This window comes from Oncorhynchus gorbuscha, linkage group LG24 (assembly GCF_021184085.1).
Source record: "Oncorhynchus gorbuscha isolate QuinsamMale2020 ecotype Even-year linkage group LG24, OgorEven_v1.0, whole genome shotgun sequence".
In the NCBI taxonomy this organism is placed as follows: Eukaryota; Metazoa; Chordata; class Actinopteri; order Salmoniformes; family Salmonidae; genus Oncorhynchus; species Oncorhynchus gorbuscha.
The window spans coordinates 42,073,011-42,093,857 of NC_060196.1; the positions used below are offsets into that span (position 1 = coordinate 42,073,011).

Consider the following 20,847-nt stretch of genomic DNA (forward strand, 5'->3'; position numbering starts at 1 on the left):
CTCTCTACCTCTCTCTCTCTACCCCCTCTCTCTCTCTCTCTCTCCTCTCTACCTCTCTCTACCTCTCTCTCTCTCTACCTCTCTCTCTCTCTACCTCTCTCTCTCTACTCTCTCTCTCTCTCTCTCTCTCTCTCTCTCTCTCTCTCTCTCTCTCTCTCTCTCTCTCTCTCTCTCTCTCTCTCTCTCTCTCTCTCTCTCCCCCTCCCCCCAGTGTTAGTCCTACATAGAGAGAGATTGATTTGGTCTTTCCTTATTTGCCCTGAAATCAAACACGCAGGCCCTGTTCTGATGTTGACCGTGAACCCGATGCCATGATCCTCATTCTCAGGATGAGCGACGTACGGAATGGTGGAGTTCAGTAACAAGGACACACACACTGTAAACAGGATTATTTGACCTGTTGTCCCTTGGTCACGTAGGTATGACAGTTTCCCTAGATGCCAGACATAGATTGAAGAGATCTACAGCTACTCTATCATGTGACCTGCGGGGCTCTGAGTAACTCCTCACCCCAATAACCCCCTCATACTCCCTCTATCCTTCCTATCTCTCCTTCTCTCTACTTCTCTCTGCTGGAGGTGGTTGTGGTTCTGTTGGACTGTCTCTGACCATTGTCTGACCGCTGTCTTTCGGTCATGGCAGGACTAAATGTTATCTTCCATGTTCTGTATGGGATGTTTACTAGAGACGGCTATATTACCCAGGACAGGACCAATGCTGGTAAGACAAGGTCTTTATAGGCATGCTAACAGTGAACACAGACGTTATAGTAACACACATTGGGCATTTTAAGCCAATGGTTGAGCACAATATGTTACTGTACGTATTATGGATGCATGCATCCATCTGAGGTCTTCCACCAACTTAGACAGACAGACAGTAATCAGACAGACAGTCTTTATTACTGTCTGTCTGTCTGTCTGTCTGTCTGTCTGTCTGTCTGTCTGTCTGTCTGTCTGTCTGTCTGTCTGTCTGTCTGTCTGTCTGTCTGTCTGTCTGTCCTGTCCTCCGTCTGTCTGTCTGTCTGTCTGTCCTGTCGTCCGTCTCCGTCTGTCCGTCCTCCGTCCGTCCGTCCGTCCGTCCGTCCGTCCGTCCGTCCGTCCGTCCGTCCGTCCGTCCGTCCGTCCGTCCGTCCGTCCGTCCGTCCGTCCGTCCGCCGCTCCTCACACTTTTAAGAAGCTTCTCTCTAATCCCCCCTCACACACACAGTCACACACACAGTCACACATACAGTCACACATACACACAGAGTGCAGCGCTGGCACATTTAGGGGTCCACATTCAAGGTCTGTGTCTGACCACTGTCAGGATTACTTCATATGCCCCCCATTCTCTTATCCCTCTCACTGACACACACACACACACACACACACACACACTGAGGGAGTTAAGACGTGAGATTAAGAACAGTCTGGGTAGAAGCCTGTTCCTCTCCTAAACCCACACAGGACAGCAGTTCACACAGGAGGGGCTGCAAGCTACTTAGCTTAGCATACATTAGCCTAGCTTAGCACCACTTCTTAAAAGCAATACACTTTTTTTGTTTTATCCCAAAAAAGTGTCTCTTAGCCTTGATTAGCCTAATTTTGCTAGCATAGCATTGTGGGTCTAATGCTAGTTTCTCACAATGCAATGAGTATTATTTTGTCGTAGCTTAGCATTGTAATGTAGGTTAGCTGGGGGGGGTTGTGTTAGCAGAGGTGGTAGTTCCTCATGTTCCCTGGCTGGTTGGAGTTACAGACTTTGGAATACTTGGAATATACAGTACCATGCAGACGTGTTGGTACTGGGGGAGGATAACATCATCACTGATGACCAATCACGTGTGGCAGTATGCTCAGACAGGCTCCGCCCTCATCCAGCTGACAGGTATGCTGTTGATGCCGATTGGTGCCAAACTTTTTGGATGCATCTGAAATGAAAAAGTCTAAGTCGCATCCTTGGGACTTACAACTCTGACATACCCCATTGCCGTTTAAATTGATAACAGTTAAGGTAAGAGTTAAGGTTAGGTTTAGGTAAGGCTAATGGTTAAGGTTTGGGTTAGGATTTAGGTTGGGGACCTCAGAATGTTCCCACTTAGCACCTACCCGTCTGAAATGGCAACAGGTTCCTTTTAAATTCAATGAAATGGTATTTGTCACATGCTTCGTAAACAACAGGTGTGGACTAATGGTGAAATACTTTCTTACGGGCACCTCCCAACAATGCAGAGAGAATGAAAATAGTAGAAAAGTAAGAATTGATACACAATGAGTATATGTGTGTGTTAGAGGTCGACCGATTATGATTTTTCAACGCCGATACCGATACCGATTATTTATTCATTTGTAATAATGACAATTACAACAATACTGAATGAACACTTATTTTAACTTAATATAATACATTAATAAAATCCATTTAGCCTAAAGTAAATAATGAAACATGTTCAATTTGGTTTACATAATGCAAAAACAAAGTGTTGGAGAAGAAAGTAAAGGTGCAACATGTTCCATGTAAAATATGTGCCATGTAAGAAAGCTAACGTTTCAGTTCCTTGCTCAGAACATGAGAACATATGAAAGCTGGTGGTTCCTTTTAACAAGAGTCTTCAATATTCCCAGGTAAGAAGTTTTAGGTTGTAGTTATTATAGGAATTATAGGACTATTTCCCTCTATGCCATTTGTATTTCATTAACCTTTGACTATTGGATGTTCTTATAGGCACTTTAGTATTGCCAGTGTAACCGTACAGCTTCCGTCCCTCTCTCTACCAGCAATAAAACAACAATTAGCATGCGCTAACTAGCTAGCCATTTCACTTCGGTTACACGAGCCTCATCTCGGGAGTTCATAGGCTTGAAGTCATAAACAGTGCAATGCTTGACGCACAATGAAGAGCTGCTGGCAAAACGCATGAAAGTGCTGTTTAAAAGAATGTTGACGCGCCTGCTTCTGCCTACCACTGCTCAGTCAGATACTTGTATGCTCAGTCAGATTATATGCAGCGCAGGACACGCTAGATAATATCTAGTAATATCATCAACCATGTGTAGTTAACTAGTGATTATGATTGATTGTTTTTTATAAGATAAATGTAATGCTAGCTAGCAACTTACCTTGGCTTACTGCATTCGCGTAACAGTCTTCTTGTGGAGTGCAACGAGAGAGAGGCAGGTCGTTATTGCATTGGACTAGTTAACTATAAGGTTGCAAGATTAGTTCCCCGAGCTGACATGGTGAAAATCTGTCATTCTGCCCCTGAACAAAGCAGTTAACCCACGGTTCCTAGGCCGTTATTGAAAATAAGAATGTGTTCTTTACTGACTTGCTTAGTTAAATAAATATTAAATAAAGCTGTAAAAATGTTTGTTTTTTTTAATCGGCAAATCGGTGCCCAAAAATATTGATTTCCGATTGTTATGAAAACACGAAATCGGCCCTAATTAATCGGGCATTCCGATTAATCGGTCGACCTCTAGTGTGTGTGTGTATGTATGTATATATATATATATATATATATATACACACACACACACACACTACACACAAGTTGCATACACCTTAGCCAAATACATTTAAACTCAGTTTTTCACAAGTCCTGACATTTTATATATATATATATATATATATATATATATATTATATATATATATGTATATATTTTTATACATACATACACACACACCTGAGCCAAATACATTTAAACTCAGTTTTTCACAAGTCCTGACATTTAATCCTAGTAAAAATTCCCTGTCTTAGGTCAGTTAGATCACCACTTTATTTTAAGAATGTGAAATGTCAGAATAATAGCAGAAAGAATGATTTATTTCAGCTTTTATTTCTTTCATCACAATCTCAGTGGGTCAGAAGTTTACATACACTCAATTAGTATTTGATAGCATTGCCTTTAAATAGTTTAACTTGGATCAAACGTTTCAAGTAGCCTTCCACAAGCTTCTCACAATAAGTTGGGTGAATTTTGGCACATTCCTCCTGACAGAGCTGGTGTAACTGAGTCAGGATTGTAGGCCTCTTTGCTCGCACACGCTTTCTCGGTTCTGCCCACAAATGTTTTATAGGAGTGAGGTCAGGGCTTTGTGATGGCCACTCCAATACCTTGATTTTGTTGTCCTTAAGCCATTTTGCCACAACTTTGGAAGTATGCTGTGGGTCATTGTCCATTTGGAAGACCCATTTGCGACCAAGCTTTAACTTCCTGACTGATGTCTTGAGATGTTGCTTCAATATATCCACGTAATTTTCCTCCCTCGTGATGCCCTCGTATTTTGTGTGCACCAGTCCCTCTTGCAGCAAAACACCCCCAGAACATGATGTTGCCACCCTCGTGCTTCACAGTTGGGATGGTGTTCTTCGGCTTGCAAGCCTCTCCCTTTTTCCTCCAAACATAACAATGGTCATTATGGCCAAACAGTTCTATTTTTGTTTCATCAGACCAGAGGCCATTTCTCCAGAAAGTATGATCTTTATATAAGAAATAATTATCATTATATAAGAAATAAGAGCCATTTCAGATTCACCCTTTGATTAGGAGAGGAAGTCTCTTTTAGAGTATTGAGATGCACGATCTGTCAAGGCTTTCTTCTGTTGGAGAGGCGGACCAAAACGCAGCGTGGTTATTTCGATACATATTTAATAAAGATGAAAATAGAACAATATACAAAAACAAGAAACGTGAAAAACCGCCCTATCTGGTGTAACAAACACAAAGACAGGAACAATCACCCACAAAACCCAACACCAAACAGGCTACCTAAATATGGTTCCCAATCAGAGACAATGACTAACACCTGCCTCTGATTGAGAACCATATCAGGCCCAAACACAGAAACAGACCAACAAGACATCCAACATAGAATGCCCACTCAGATCACACCCTGACCTAACAAAACATAGAACATACAGAGCAAACTATGGTCAGGGTGTGACAGTATCCCCCCCAAGGTGCGGACTCCGGCCGCAAAACCTGAACCTATTAGGGAGGGTCTGGGTGGGCATCTGTCCGCGGTGGCGGCTCTGGTGCTGGACGTGGCCCCCACTTCACCATAGTCTTCGTCTGCCCCATTGTCCGCTTCCGTGGCCTCCTAACCACGGCGACCCTTCTAAATGAACCCACTGGACTGAGGGGCAGCTCGGGACAGAGGGGCAGCTCGGGACAGAGGGGCAGCTCGAGACAGAGGGGCACCTCCGTACTGGCTGACTATTCTGGCAGATCCTGGCTGACTGGCGGCTCTGGCAGATCCTGGCTGAATGGCGCTTCTGGCAGATCCTGGCTGAATGGCGGCTCTGGCAGATCCTGGCTGACTGGCGGCACTGGCAGATCCTGGCTGACTGGCGGCACTGGCGTATCCTGGCTGACTGGCGGATCCTGGCTGACTGGCGGCACTGGCGGCTCCTGGCTGACTGGCGGAACTGGCGGCTCCTGGCAGACTGGCGGCGCTGGGCAGACGGGTAGCTCAGGCGGCGCTGGGCAGACTGGAGACTCCGGCAGTGCTGGAGAGGAGGAAGGCTCTGCCAGCACTGGACAGGCGGGAGCACCTGTAGGGATGAGACGGAGAGACAGCCTGGTGCGGGGGGCTGCCACCGGAGGGCTGGTGCGTGGAGGTGGTACCGGATAGACCCGACCGTGCAGGCGCACTGGAGCTCTTGAGCACCGAGCCTGCCCAACCTTACCTGGTTGAATGCTCCCTGTCGCCCTGCCAGTGCGGCGAGGTGGAATAGCCCGCACTGGGCTATGCAGGCGAACCGGGGACACCATGCGCAAGGCTGGTGCCATGTAAGCCGGCCCAAGGAGACGCACTGGAGACCATATGCGTAGAGCCGGCTTCATGGCACTTGGCTCGATACCCACTCTAGCCTGGCCTATACACGGAGCTGGTATGTACCGCACCGGGCTATGCACCCGCACTGGGGACACCGTGCGCTCCACAGCATAACACTGTGCCTGCCCGGTCTCTCTCGCCCTCCGGTAAGCACAGGAAGTTGGCGCAGGTCTCCTACCTGGCTTCGCCATACTTCCTGTGTGCCCTCCCGAATACATTTTTGGGGCTGCCTCTCGGGCTTCCTTGCCAGCCATATTCCCTCATATCGCCGGCTCCTCTCTCCGGCTGCCTCTGCTCTCCTAAGTGCCTCCACCTGTTCCCATGGAATGCGATCCTTTCCCGCCAGGATCTCCTCCCATGTGTAGCAACCCTTGCCGTCCAACACATCATCCCATGTCCATTCCTCCTTGCGCTGCTCCTGCTTCCGCTGCCTGTCACCACACCGCTTGGTCCTGTTGTGGTGGGTGATTCTGTCACGGCTTTCTTCTGTTGAAGGAGAGGCGGATCAAAACGCAGTGTGGTTATTTCGATACATCTTTAATAAAGATGAAAATAGAACAATATACAAAAACAAGAAACGTGAAAAACCGAAAACAGCCCTATCTGGTATAGCAAACACAAAGACAGGAACAATCACCCACAAAACCCAACACCAAACAGGCTACCTAAATATGGTTCCCAATCAAAGACTAACACCTGCCTCTGATTGAGAACCATATCAGGCTCAAACACAGAAACAGACCAACAAGACATCCAACATAGAATGCCCACTCAGATCACACCCTGACCTAACAAAACATAGAACATACAGAGCAAACTATGGTCAGGGTGTGACACGATCCCACTCTCACCTCTTTCCTTTTGAATGGTAAAGTAAAGGTTAAAGATGGCCACTCTTTCAAAACTGAAGTGTGAATAAGGTAGGGAGAGAGAGGACAGAGAGGGGAAAAGAATGACCGTCCCTCCGTCCTTGTCCGTCTGCTGTGGTTGAGTCAGGGTGACATCATCGTCTGCAGCGGCATTGTAGATTTTTTACTTTCCTCCTTTTCTCCTTCACTAATTTTATTTGCTCGTACATCCCGTCTATCACTTCTCAGCTGCTTTCATCAGTCCTCAACTCTCTCATTCTGTTTTTCTCTTTCTATATATACTCTCTCTTTGTGGCCCTTTTGTATCAGATATTGTCTGTGTGTGTGCAGTTGTTACGGCGATCCTATGGATTCTGGCCAGTGTCCAGCTGGTCACATAAGTCATGTAAAGATGTGTGCAAGAAATGCAGTAGGATGCATTATGTCTGTGTGTGCACTGTATTTAAAACAATTAGCTGTTTTAATTTCCTAATAAAATGCACCGGGGGATTATCGACCCAATGACCTACACACACATACACCCCCCACCTCCGACTGGGTATGGTTGTGGGAGTGTAGAAAGTGTTCCAGAAGCTCACCACAGGGGCAGCTAAATATAGAGGAGCTCAGGTCATAACACACTAGAAATAAAACTGGAATTATTATGGAATACAGAGCAGGGCCAAGGAACACACACACACACACACACACACACACACACACACTGATGGAAAGACGGTCTGGAGCACAGCGACACAGACACACACCGATGGAAAGACGATCTGGAGCACAGCAACACAGACACACACATACACACACACACACACCAATGGAAAGACGGTCTGGAGCACAGCGACACAGGCACACACACACACACACAGATTGAAAGACGGTCTGGAGCACAGCGACACAAACACACACATACATACACGCACACATACACAGATGGAAAGACTGTCTGGAGCACAGCGACACATACACACACATACTCCTGCTTCCTACAGGCTTCCTACAGGCAGGCCTGTCCGAGTCTGGTCGCAATCCATCTGGTCTCCCATCTGACTTCATTGATGTTTTGTGTGTGTGTTTTATAATTGAGTACTGGAGGGCTAGAGCTCTGATGAACAATACGGTAACAGTTTGGTGAATTCGCAGAGAACTACAAGGCTTTCACTGCAAAACATTATTATCTCCACTACCTACGACAAACACACACACACACACCGTAAAGATAGTCATTGAGTTGGACAGCTGACGGTGTGTTTGTTCCATGATCTTCTGATCGATCCATCCCTAAATCTCATATTTAAAATGACAGAATGACTGTGTTATTATTATGATTAGACCAGTGGAGGCTGCTGAGGGGAGGACGGCTCATAATAATGGCTGGAATGAGACAAATGGAATGGCATCAAACACATAGAAACCATGTGTTTGATACCATTCCACTAATTCCACTCCAGCCATTACCACGGGCCCATCCTCCCCAATTAAGGTGCCACCAACCTCCCTTGGACTCAGACAGACAGACAGACAGACAGACAGACAGACAGACAGACAGACAGACAGACAGACAGACAGACAGACAGACAGACAGACAGACAGACAGACAGACAGACAGACAGACAGACAGACAGACAGACAGACAGACAGACAGACAGACAGACAGACAGACAGACAGACAGACAGACGGCATGATCGGCACATTTCAGTGATGAGTGAAGGATACAGGCTTTTATCACCCGTTCGTTGGACGTCTGTAAATGATCCAAAATGGGCCATTGTGTCAAACAGAACATGTTGTTGCAAACAAATTCCTAGTATAGCTACATGCCCTAAAAGGCTGAACACGTATACTATGTTTGCAGTGCAGTGCCAGTGCACTCAGTCACATTGATTCCCGCGCCACCAGTTGATTTACTCATTGTTTGATTTGACCTTTATTTAACTAGGCAGCTTGTGTCAGTGGAACAGGACATCAGTTCCATTGATCATTTTGTTGTTGTGTGTCTCTCCCTGCATCTCTCACTCATCTCTTTCTTTCCCCTGTTGTCACCAGACGAAGGTATCTATTTTGTATGGAATATATATATAAAAGGTCATTTAATATCAGATTGGTCTTAAAGATACATGTGCTGATGATGTTTTTATTTTCCTAAATAAAGACATTTCAGGAAGTATACATTGTTAGTATAAGTGGAGAAGGTATGATACAACTGACGTCATCATGATCATGAGCTACACAGTGTGAGGAACAGTGTTCACTGGGAGGACTGAAAATCAAATCTAATTTTATTTGTCACATTCACATGTTTAGCAGATGTTATTGCGAGTGTATCGAAATGCTTGTGTCTCCAACAGTGCAGTAATATCTAACAGTAATAGCTAACAATTTCACAACAATACACACAAATCTAAAGTAAAGGAATGGAATTAAGAATATATAAATATTTGGGTGAGCAATGTCAGAGCGGCATAGTATAAGATACAGTAGAATAGGACAGAATACAGTATGTACATATGAGATGAGTAATGAAAAATATGTAAACATTATTTAAGTGACTAGTGTTCCGTTATTAAAGTGGCCAGTGTTTCCAAGTCTATGTATATAGGGCAGCAGCCTCTAATGTGCTAGTGATGGCTATTTAACTTTATTTAACAGTCTTATGGCCTTGAGATAGAAGCTGTTTTTCTCTCTGTCTCTCGGTTCCAGCTTTGATGCACCTGTACTGACCTCGCCTTCTGGATGGTAGCGGGGTGCGTAGGCAGTGGCTCGGGTGGTTGTTGTCCTTGATTATCTTTTTGGCCTTCCTGTGACATCGGGTGTTGTAGGTGTCCTGGAGGGCATGTAGTTTGCCCCCGGTGATGCGTTGGGCAGACCGCACCACACTCTGGAGAGCCCTGCGGTTTCGGGCGGTGCAGTTGCCGTACCAGGCGGTGATGCAGCTTGTCAGGATTTTCTTAATTGTGCATCTGTAAAAGTTTGAGGGTTTTAGGTGCCAAGCCAAATTTCTTCAGCCTCTTGAGGTTGAAGATACCCTGTTGCGCCTTCTTCACCACACTCTGTGTGGGTGGGCCATTTCAGTTTGTCTTTGATGTGTACACTGAGGAACTTGAAGCTTTCCACCTTCTCCACTGTGGTCCCGTCGATGTGGATCGGGGGGTGCTCCCTCTGCTGTTTCCTGAAGTCCACTATCAGCCCCTTTGTTTTGTTGAAGTTGGGTGAGAGGTTATTTTTCTGGCATCACACTCCCAGGGACCTCACCTCCTCTCTGTAGGCTGTCTCGTCAGTGTTGGTAATCAGGCCTACTACTGTTGTGTCATCTGCAAACTTGATGATTGAGTTGGAGGTATGTGTGGCCACACAGTCATGGGTAAACAGGGAGTACAAGAGGGGGCTGAGGACGCATTCTTGTGGGGCCCCAGTGTTGAGTATCAGCAAAGTGGAAGTGTTTTTTCCTACCTTCACCACCTGGGGGCGGCCCGTCAGTATGTCCAAGACCCAGTTGCACAGGGTGGGGTTCAGACCCAGGGCCTCAAGCTGAATGATGAGCTTGGAGGTTACTATGGTGTTGAATGCTGAGCTAGAGTCAATGAACAGCATTCTTACATAGGTATTCCTCTTGTCCAGATGGGATAGGGCATTGTACAATGCGATTGCATCGTCAGTGGATCTATTGGGGCCATAAGCAAATTGAAGTGGACGCGGCTAGGGATGCCGTCTGGGCCGGCAGCCTTGCGAGGGTTAACACACTTAAATGTCTTACTCTCGTCGGCGACGGAGAAGGAGAGCCCACAGTCCTTGGTAGCGGGCCTTGTTGGTGGCACTGTGTTGTCCTCAAAGCGGGCGAAGAAGGTGTTTAGCTTGTCCGAAATCAAGACGTTGGTGTCTTTTATGTTGCTGGTTTTCCCTTTGTAGTCTGATTTTCTGTAGACCCTGCCACAAACGTTTCATGTCTGAGCCGTTGAATTGCGACGCCACTTTGTCTCTATACCGACATTTTGCCTGTTTGGTTGCCTTTCAGAGGGACTAACTAATACTGTTTGTATTCAGCCACATTCCCAGTCACCTTGCCATGGTTAAATGCGAGGGTTTGCACTTTCAATTTTGTGCGAATGTTGCCATCTATCCATGGTTTCTGGTTAGGGTAGTTTTTAATAGTCACAGTGGGTACAACATCTCCTATACACTTCCTGATAAACTCCGCCACCGTATCAGTGTATTCATCAATATTATTCTCGGAGGCTACAGGAAGCATATCCCAGGCCGCATGATCAAAACAATCTTGAAGCGTGGATTTCGATTGGTCAGAGCAGCGTTGAATAGTTGAGTGTTTTAGCGGCATGCGTACTACAGTCAATTTGTTGATAGAACTTAGGCAGCCTTTTTCTCAAATTTGTTTTGTTAAAATCTCTAGCTACATTAAATGTGGCCTCAAGATATGTGGTTTCCAGTTTGCATATAGTCCAGTGAAGTTCTTTGAGGGCCGTCGTGGTATCGGCTAGAGGGAGGACACACACGGCTGTGACTATAACCAAAGATAATTATCTTTGGAGATAATATGGTCGGCATTTGATTGTGAGGTATTCCAGGTCGGGTGAACAAAAGGACTCGAGTTCCTGAATGTTATCACAATCACACCATGAGTCGTTAATCATGAAACATACACCTTCTTCTTACCGGAGAGATATTTATTCCTGTCTGTGCGATGAACTGAGAATCCAACTGGCTGGACGGACTCAGACAGTATATCACGGGAGAGCCATGTTTCCATGAAACAGAGTATGTTACAATCCCTGATGTCTCTTTGGAAAGAAATCCTCACCCTGAGCTCGTCAACGTTATTATCCAGAGACTGAACATTAGTGAGTAATATACTCGGAAGCGGTGGGTGGTGTGCGCACCTCCTAAGTCAGTTTAGAAGACCACTCCGAGTACCTCTACTCTACCAACGTTGTTTTGGATCGGCCTCTGGAATCAGTTCAATTGCCCTGGGCGGACGAACAATGGAATCTGATTTGGGAAAGTTGTATTCCTGGTCGTAATGCTGGTAGGTTGAGGAGTTACCGCCACTCTGATATCAAATAGTTCTTCCCGGCTGTATGTAATAACACAAAAAAAAATGATCAGCTAATGATGTCAGAAATAACACATTAAAAAAATAATCTAGTAACACTGCAGCCCTCTCTGTCGGTGCCATTTTCCATCTTTTTCGCCCAATTGAACACACACATGCAGTGTGAGAAACAGTGTTTACTGGGAGTACTGAATACACACACACACACAGTGTGAGGAACAGTGTTAACTGGGAGTACTTAACACACACACAACCCCCTCTGGGGGAGGATATAAAGGTAGAGGTGCTAAGAATAAAGTTTGCTGTGTGTCCTCACTCTCACTACTTTCATGAACTCCAGACTCTACACCGAAAACCAGTCTATCCCCATAATTTGAATTTCAATAGCATCAAGAATCCAAGTAGATGGAACAATGGGCAACAAATCAAGAATATAAATGTACATAGTTAACTATTTTGACAGTACCTAATGCATATTACAATATCATTATCATATGGTGAGGGAACACGCCTTCAGAATGAAGAATCCATAAACCCCAGACCATGTTTTAAAATCTGTGACGTCAGTGGGCACGCAGAAGTAGAGGAGTTGATACCGGCGAATGGACAGATCATGAAAGTCAGCAAATTTCTCCACATCTGAAAGATCACCCGGACAAGTGACGAATATCTGTCACATATTCGATACCAGAACCTTATATAATGGACGTATATTGCTGCAGACGCTTTCGCTGTTTTGATCCGATTCAAATTGACAGGGATGAACAACTTGCTAGCCTTCGTTAATGATGTGCCCCGAGCTCGAGACGTTAGCAAGCTAGATTCAAATTAAATGTGTTGTCATTACTTGAGAAAAGAAAATCTGTCGATTTGAGAACAAAATCAGTGGTGATTAATGCTGACTACGGTCAATACATTTTTTAACTAGGCAAGTCAGTTAAGAACAAATTCTTATTTTCAATGACAGCTTAGGAACAGTGGGTTAACTGCCTTGTTCAGGGGCAGAATGACAGATTTTTTACCTTGTCAGCTCGGGGATTCGATCTTGCAACTTTTTGGTTACAAGTCCAACCCTCTAACCACTCGGCTACCTGAGGTTCCCCAAGTGCTGTCACAGAGCAATTGACAGAAATCAACTGTGCAAATGCACATACAAAAAAAGCCATTCTACTTGTAAAATGTGCTGAAATAAGATTACTATTGGGCAGTTATTGAGCTGTTTTGTAACAGTTGTTTGTTTGTTAAAGTGTTTCATACACTCCATTTTAACTTTCATCACACACTTCTCATCAGTGTCCGATCAACACACACAACCATTTAAGACCATGTTAGCGCAATGGCTATTGGGCAAACCATCTCCACTCTCTTAGGTGGATTGACTTGGCAATCCAATCTGATGTTTGAATCTGATTTTATACCCCCTCACAGAAGGAAAGACAAATGAGAGAAAGATGGCAAGAGAGAGAGGATGAGAGTAAATGATAGATCATTATTTTCTTGTCACCTCAGAGATAGGAGGATAGTCTCCATAAACACTCCCACAATGCCTGTGAGGGGAGGGAAGCCCCCAGGTGTGTGTGTACTCGCCCCCAAGCTCTAAATGTATGGCCCAGGATTAGCTACACAATATACACTTCTTTCTATAATGAGTGTGTCTGTGTGTGTGTCTGGGTGTGTGTGTGTCTGGGTGGGCGTGTGTCTGGGTGGGCGTGTGTGTGTGTGTCTGTGCTCACTTACTCCTCTGTGAGGCGCTGTAACATTGCAAAAGAGAGTAATGACATCATCATCTCTCTCTTTCTCTCTCTGTGTGTGTGTGTAATGGGTTGTGTTGTCCTGGATAATTCTAAGGACACAGATGTATGAGTCTGCAGGGACAGAGGGAAGAAGGGAGGGCAGAGCGAGTGAGAGAAATAGAGAGGGGAGAAGGGAGGGAAATAGAGGAGAGAAGGGAGGGAAATAGAGAGGGGAGAAGGGAGGGAAATAGAGGAGAGAAGGGAGGGAAATAGAGAGGGGAGAAGGGAGGGAAATAGAGAGGGAAGAAGGGAGGGGGAAATAGGAGAGGGAGGGAAATAGAGGGAGAAGGGAGGGAAATAGAGAGGAGAGAGAAGGGAGGGAAATAGGAGAGGAGAGAAGGGAGGGGGAAATAGAGAGGGGGAGAAGGGAGGGGAGAGGGGGAGGGAGAAGGGAGGGAAATAGAGAGGGGAGAAGGGAGGGAAATAGAGAGGGGAGAAGGGAGGGAAATAGAGGGGAGAAGGGAGGGAAATAGAGAGAAGGGAGGGAAATAGAGAGGGAGAAGGGAGGGAAATAGAGAGGGGAGAAGGGAGGGAAATAGAGAGGGGAGAAGGGAGGGAAATAGAGAGAGGGGAGAAGGGAGGGAAATAGAGGGGAGAAGGGAGGGAAATAGAGAGGGGAGAAGGGAGGGAAATAGAGGGGAGAAGGGAGGGAAATAGAGAGGGGAGAAGGGAGGGAAAAGGGGGAGGGAAATAGAGAGGGAGAAGGGAGGGGGAGGGAGGGAAATAAGGGAGGGGGAAATAGAGGGAGAAGGGAGGGGAGGGAGGGAAATAGAGAGGGAGGGAGGGAAATAGAGAGGAGAAGGGGGAGGAGGGAGGGAAATAGAGAGGGGAGAGGGAGGGGAGAAGGGAGGGAAATAGAGAGGGGAGAAGGGGGAGGGGGAAATAGAGAGGGAGGGGAGAAGGGAGGGAAATAGAGGGGAGAGGGGAGAGAGGGGAGAAGGGAGGGAAATAGAGAGAAGGGAGAAGGGGAGAAGGGAGGGAAATAGAGGGGAGAAGGGAGGGGAGAAGGGAAGGGGGAAATAGAGGGGAGAGGGGAGAGGGAGGGAGGGAAATAGAGAGGGGAGAAGGGAAATAGAGAGGGGAGAAGGGAGGGAAATAGAGAGAGGGAGGGAGAAGGGAGAAGGGGGAAATAGAGAGGGGAGAGAGGGAGGGAAATAGAGAGGGGGGAGAGAGGGAGAAGGGGAGAAGGGAGGGAGAAGGGGAGAAGGGAGGGAAATAGAGAAGAAGGGAGGGAAATAGAGGGGAGAGGGGAGAAGGGAGGGAAAGAGAAGGGAGGGGGGGAGAAGGGAGGGAAATAGAGAGGGGAGAAGGGAGGGAGGGGAAAGAAGGGAGAGAGGGGAGAAGGGAGGGAAATAGAGAGGGGAGAAGGGAGGGAAATAGAGAGGGAAGAAGGGAGGGAAATAGAGAGGGGAGAAGGGAGGGAAATAGAGAGGGGAGAAGGGAGGGAAATAGAGAGGGGAGAAGGGAGGGAAATAGAGAGGGGAGAAGGGAGGGAAATAGAGAGGGGAGAAGGGAGGGAAATAGAGAGGGGAGAAGGGAGGGAAATAGAGGGGAGAAGGGCTGTGGTGGCATGAAAAATCCCTCATATAGTCTTAGCTCCTAGCTAACACATCCCTTTCTAACCTGAAAACAGGTCTTTGTTACAGTGGGAGTCCCTATTTCTATAGCCTCACTGCTTCCTGTGTGTGTTTGTGTGTGTGTGTGTGTGTGTGTTCTTGCCTTATACTCTTCAACAGTTAATCCAGCCAGACAAAATCAATGGTATGAGATCCTACGACTACAAAGGGAGGCTTACTGGATATCCTATCTAAAAACATTGACCCCTAGTGGTCTGAATATAGATTTTGATCTCAGGCCCTTTTTATGAACAATTCTCTCTATTGATGATACTTATTATGCATTATGGTTGAACCAAAAGATTACATGTAACACATTTTTTTTATGAAATGGGAAACAATTGAATTTCTATGTGAAATTGAATTGGACAATGATGTAAGTTGATGCTAATATTATGTACAATATTCAGTTATGTTTCCATATGACGACAGTGGCCTAATGTGTTCAATGTGCCGTGACCTGTTGTTTTTTGGCTGTTTCGTTCAGTTCATTCTAATTAACTTCGTGGTTATGACACACCCCTCACTATTGTCATTGGTTGCACTAGTTGCACTGTTTGTCTACATAACCTGGTACAAGCATTCATGGCATTTCCCTGAAGAAGACACAATGATGCTGAAATATATGGAGTGTGCCACTCTCTTTATTTGTATAGCTTATAGTTTATTCGCCTTTAGTCAGCACCTCAACATAAAATCATTTTCTCTGGGTGTGCGCCAGCTCATGTCTTTTCTTTGACTATGATGCTGACATAATCAACCTCCCTTCTATTCCCTATACTCAAGTAAGAAATACAAACTCAGACATTTGAATTGTTAAACAAGGTGGATAAAACTAGGCCTATTTTTCCTGAATCCTTTTGAAGGAAGAAGAGAGGATTTGAACATTTTGCTCTGTCATGTTTCTATGTGATTTTTGATCCTAACCCTTCTGCCATTCCTTCTCTCTTTCCCTCTCTTCTCTCTCTCCAGGTTTTCGCAGAAATGAAGACATGAGAGCGATGGAGGTGTTGCCTATTCTGAAGGAAAAAGTTGCCTTCCTATCAGGTGTGTGTGTGTGTGTGTGTGTGTGTGTGTGTGTGTGTGTGTGTGTGTGTGTGTGTGTGTGTGTGTGTGTGTGTGTGTGTGTGTGTGTGTGTGTGTGTGTGTGTGTGTGTGTGTGTGTGTGTGTGTGTGTGTGTGTGTGTGTGTGTGTGTGTGTGAGAATCGTCCTTGTTTCTTTCTTCATAAACAAAGCTAATGGAACCTGATACATTGGCTACTTAGAGCTTTACACACTTACAGCTCCCAGGCATGGAATTACACACATGCACACTCTCTGAGTGTGTGTAATACAGCTCCCAGGCATGGAATTACACACATGCACACTCTCTGAGTGTGTGTAATACAGCTCCCAGGCATGGAATTACACACATGCACACTATCTGAGTGTGTGTAATACAGCTCCCAGGCATGGAATTACACACATGCACACTCTCTGAGTGTGTGTAATTATCAAATCAAATGTATTTATATAGCCCTTCGTACATCAGCTGATATCTCAAAGTGCTGTACAGAAACCCAGCCTAAAACCCCAAACAACAAGCAATGCAGGTGTAGAAGCACGGTGGCAAGGAAAAACTCCCTAGAAAAAGGCCGAAACCTAGGAATAAACCTAGAGAAGAAACCTAGAGAGCTACTCTCTCTCCGAGAGAGAGAAAGAAAGAGACAATTAGAGAGGGCATACATAAATTCACACAGGACACCGGATAGGACAGGAGAAGTACTCCAGATATAACAAACTGACCCTAGCCCCCCGACACATGAACTACTGCAGCATAAATACTGGAGGCTGAGACAGGAGGGGTCAGGAGACACTGTGGCCCCATCCGATGACACCTCCGGACAGGGCCAAACAGGAAGGATATAACCCCACCCACTTTGCCAAAGCACAGCCCACATACCACGAGAGGGATATCTTCAACCACCAACTTACCATCCTGAGACAAGGCCGAGTATAGCCCACAAAGATCTCTGCCACGGCACAACCCAGGGGGGGCGCCAACCCAGACAGGACGATCACATCAGTGACTCAACCCACTCAAGTGATGCACCCCTCCTAGGGACAGTATGAAAGAGCCCTAGTAAGCCAGTGACTCAGCCCCCTGTAATAGGGTTAGAGGCAGAGAATCCCAGTGGAAAGAGGGGAACCGGCCAGGCAGAGACAGCAAGAGCGGTTCGTTGCTCCAGAGCCTTTCCGCAACAGCCTTTTCTAAAAATGTTGAGAGGAATGGAAGATTCGATATAGGCCGATTTAGTTTTTTATATTTTCTGGGTCAAGGTTTGGCTTTTTCAAGAGAGGCTTTATTACTGCCACTTTTAGTGAGTTTGGTACACATCCAGTGGATAGAGAGCCGTTTATTATGTTCAACATAGGAGGGCCAAGCACAGGAAGCAGCTCTTTCAGTAGTTTAGTTGGAATAGGGTCCAGTATACAGCTTGAAGGTTTAGAGGCCATGATTATTTTCATCATTGTGTCAAGAGATATAGTACTAAAACACTTGAGCGTCTCTCTTGATCCTAGGTCCTGGCGGAGTTGTGCAGACTCAGGATAACTGAGCTTTGAAGGAATATGCAGATTTAATGAGGAGTCTGTAATTTGCTTTCTAATAATCATGATCTTTTCTTCAAAGAAGTTCATGAATTTATTACTGCTGAAGTGAAAGCCATCCTCTCTTGGGGAATGCTGCTTTTTAGTTAGCTTTGCGACAGTATAAAAAAGGAATTTCGGATTGTTCTTATTTTCCTCAATTAAGAGGAGCTAGTTTCTTATGAGAAATGTTTTTAGTTTTTAGGGGTGCAACTGCATCTAGGGTATTGCGCAAGGTTAAATTGAGTTCCTCAGTTAGGTGGTTAACTGATTTTTGTCCTCTGACGTCCTTGGGTAGGCAGAGGGAGTCTGGAAGGGCATCAAGGAATCTTTGTGTTGTCTGTGAATTTATAGCACGACTTGATGTTCCTTGGTTGGGGTCTGAGCAGATAATTTGTTGCAATTGCAAACGTAATAAAATGGTGGTCCGATAGTCCAGGATTATGAGGAAAAACATTAAGATCCACAACATTTATTCCATGGGACAAAACTAGGTCCAGAGTATGACTGTGACAGTGAGTAGGTCCGGAGACATGTTGGACAAATCCCACTGAGTCGATGATGGCTCCGAAAGCCTTTTGGAGTGGGTCTGTGGACTTTTCCATGTGAATATTAAAGTCACCAAAGATTAGAATATTATCTGCTATGACTACAAGGTCCGATAGGAATTCAGGGAACTCAATGAGGAATGCTCTATATGGCCCAGGAGGCCTGTAAACAGTAGCTATAAAAAGTGATTGAGTAGGCTGCATAGATTCCATGACTAAAAGCTCAAAAGACGAAAACGTCTTTTTTTTTGTGTAAATTAAAATTTGCTATCGTAAATGTTAGCAACACCTCCGCCTTTGCGGGATGCACGGGGGATATGGTCACTAGTGTAGCCAGGAGGTAAGGCCTCATTTAACACAGTAAATTTATCAGGCTTAAGCCATGTTTCAGTCAGGCCAATCACATCAAGATTATGATCAGTGATTAATTCATTGAGTATAATTTCTTTGAAGTGAGGGATCTAACATTAAGTAGCCCTATTTTGAGATGTGAGGTATCATGATCTCTTTCAATAATGACAGGAATGGAGAAGGTCTTTATCCTATTGAGATTGCTAAGGCGAACACCGCCATGTTTAGTTTTGCTCAACCTAGGTTGAGGCACAGACACGGTCTCAATGGGGATAGCTGAGCTGACTACACTGACTGTGCTAGTGGCAGACTCCACTAAGCTGGCAGGCTGGCTAACAGCCTGCTGCCTGTCCTGCACCCTATTTCATTGTGGAGCTAAAAGAGTTAGAGCCCTGTCTATGTTGGTAGATAAGATGAGAGCACCCCTCCAGCTAGGATGGAGTCCGTCACTCCTCAGCAGGCCAGGCTTGGTCCTGTTTGTGGGTGAGTTCCAGAAAGCGGGCCAATTATCTACAAATTCTATCTTTTGGGAGGGGCAGAAAACATCATAGCTGTGGCTACTGAGGGATCAGACCCCAGACACTTGACCTTTGACCTCTCGTCTGTTCTTCCTGCCAGCTCTCGACTATTTTAGTGTTCAATGTTTCTCATCGCGCCGAAGCAGGAGGAATAAATGTGTGTGTGTTTGTGACTGTGTGTGTTTGTGACTGACTGTGTGTGTTTGTGACTGACTGTGTGTGTTTGTGACTCTGTGTTTGTGACTGTGTGTTTGTAACTGTGTGTGTGTTTGTGTCTGTGTGTTATTCCTCTTCCTCTTTTGTCTGACTCCATTCTCCTCCTGTGTGTGGCCAAGGTCACTGACAGACCATAATAAACAGAAGTATGACTCAGAGAGAGAAATAAAGAGAGGAAGAGAGAGGAGGGTCTGAGTGAGTGGTTGCTATAGTGATTAGTTACTGTCTGTCATAACCATTTCCCATCAATGCATTTTGGAAAGTAATTGGCTTTGAAAGGAGAGGAGTGGTTTGGGGAGGGAGGGAGGGTGAAAGGAAGAGGGTGGTGTAGGAAATGAGTAGGGAGGTATTGAAATATGAAGAAATGTGGGGGTGGAGGGTGGTATAGATTGTGTATCCAGATACAATTAGGTCTACATAACACATATTGATAACGTCAAAGAAATGACCACAGGGTTTCTATAGAAATAGTTCTATGTTTCTGTATACTGCTATATAGTTTTCCTGATAAAAAAAAATACATGTCTTCCCTGCCTCTGAGTACCTGTTACTGACTGTGGCCATGATCGTACTCATGGGAATATAACTCTCTGTTTCGGTCTATGTTCACCAGGAGGCAGAGGTGTGTGTGTGTGTGTGTGTGTGTGTGTGTGTGTGTGTGTGTGTGTGTGTGTGTGTGTGTGTGTGTGTGTGTGTGTGTGTGTGTGTGTGTGTGTGTGTGTGTGTGTGTGTGTGTGTGTGTGTGTGTGTGTGTGTGTGTGTGTGTGTGTGTGTGTGTGTGTGTATGCTGCACTGTGCTCTAAGCTGACCGTTTTATCCTCTGTGTGTGTGTGTGTGTGTGTGTGTGTGTGTGTGTGTGTGTGTGTGTGTGTGTGTGTGTGTGTGTGTGTGTGTGTGTGTGTGTGCTGCACTGTGCTCTGTGCTGACCGTTTTATCCTCTGTGTGTGTGTGTGTGTGTGTGTGTGTGCTGCACTGTGCTCTAAGCTGGCTGTTTTATCCTCTGTGTGTGTGTGTGTGTGTGTGTGTTCACTCTCTAAATTGATTGTTTTATCCTGTGTGTTCCAGGGGGCAGAGACAGGCGCGGTGGTCCAGTGTTAACGTTTCCTTCACGCAGTAACCATGACAGAATACGAGCCGACGACCTCAGAAGACTCATAGCGTACCTCGCTGGCATCCCCAAGTATGTATGTTTGTGTCTTTGTGTGTGTACAGTGTCTGCATGCGTACATATTGTGTGTATATTTGTATGGTTGGTTTAGTCTCTTGGATTCAGATCTTTAGCCAAACACGAGAGACAGGGAGCGGGGGAGGGAGGAAGAGAAAAATGGAGTGATGAAAACAAAGAGAGAGATATTGTGGGCCAGAATACCTGCTGCAGCTCCTCTGCTGCCAAGAACCCTTCCTCCACACTGTCACTAGAGAGAG

At 45.6% G+C, this 20,847-nt stretch overlaps 1 protein-coding gene across 6 annotated transcripts in view; it reads left to right on the forward strand.

The window, feature by feature from the left end:
- The window catches only part of LOC124012037 (triple functional domain protein), a 128,663-nt gene that overhangs the window by 29,277 nt on the left and 78,539 nt on the right, over positions 1 to 20,847 (forward strand). For all 6 annotated transcript variants that reach the window (XM_046325388.1, XM_046325389.1, XM_046325392.1 and 3 more), the window contains exons 3-4: positions 16,133 to 16,207; positions 20,488 to 20,602. In XM_046325388.1, coding sequence (XP_046181344.1) covers positions 16,133 to 16,207; positions 20,488 to 20,602 — 190 coding nt within the window. The remainder of the gene's footprint in view (positions 1 to 16,132; positions 16,208 to 20,487; positions 20,603 to 20,847) is intronic.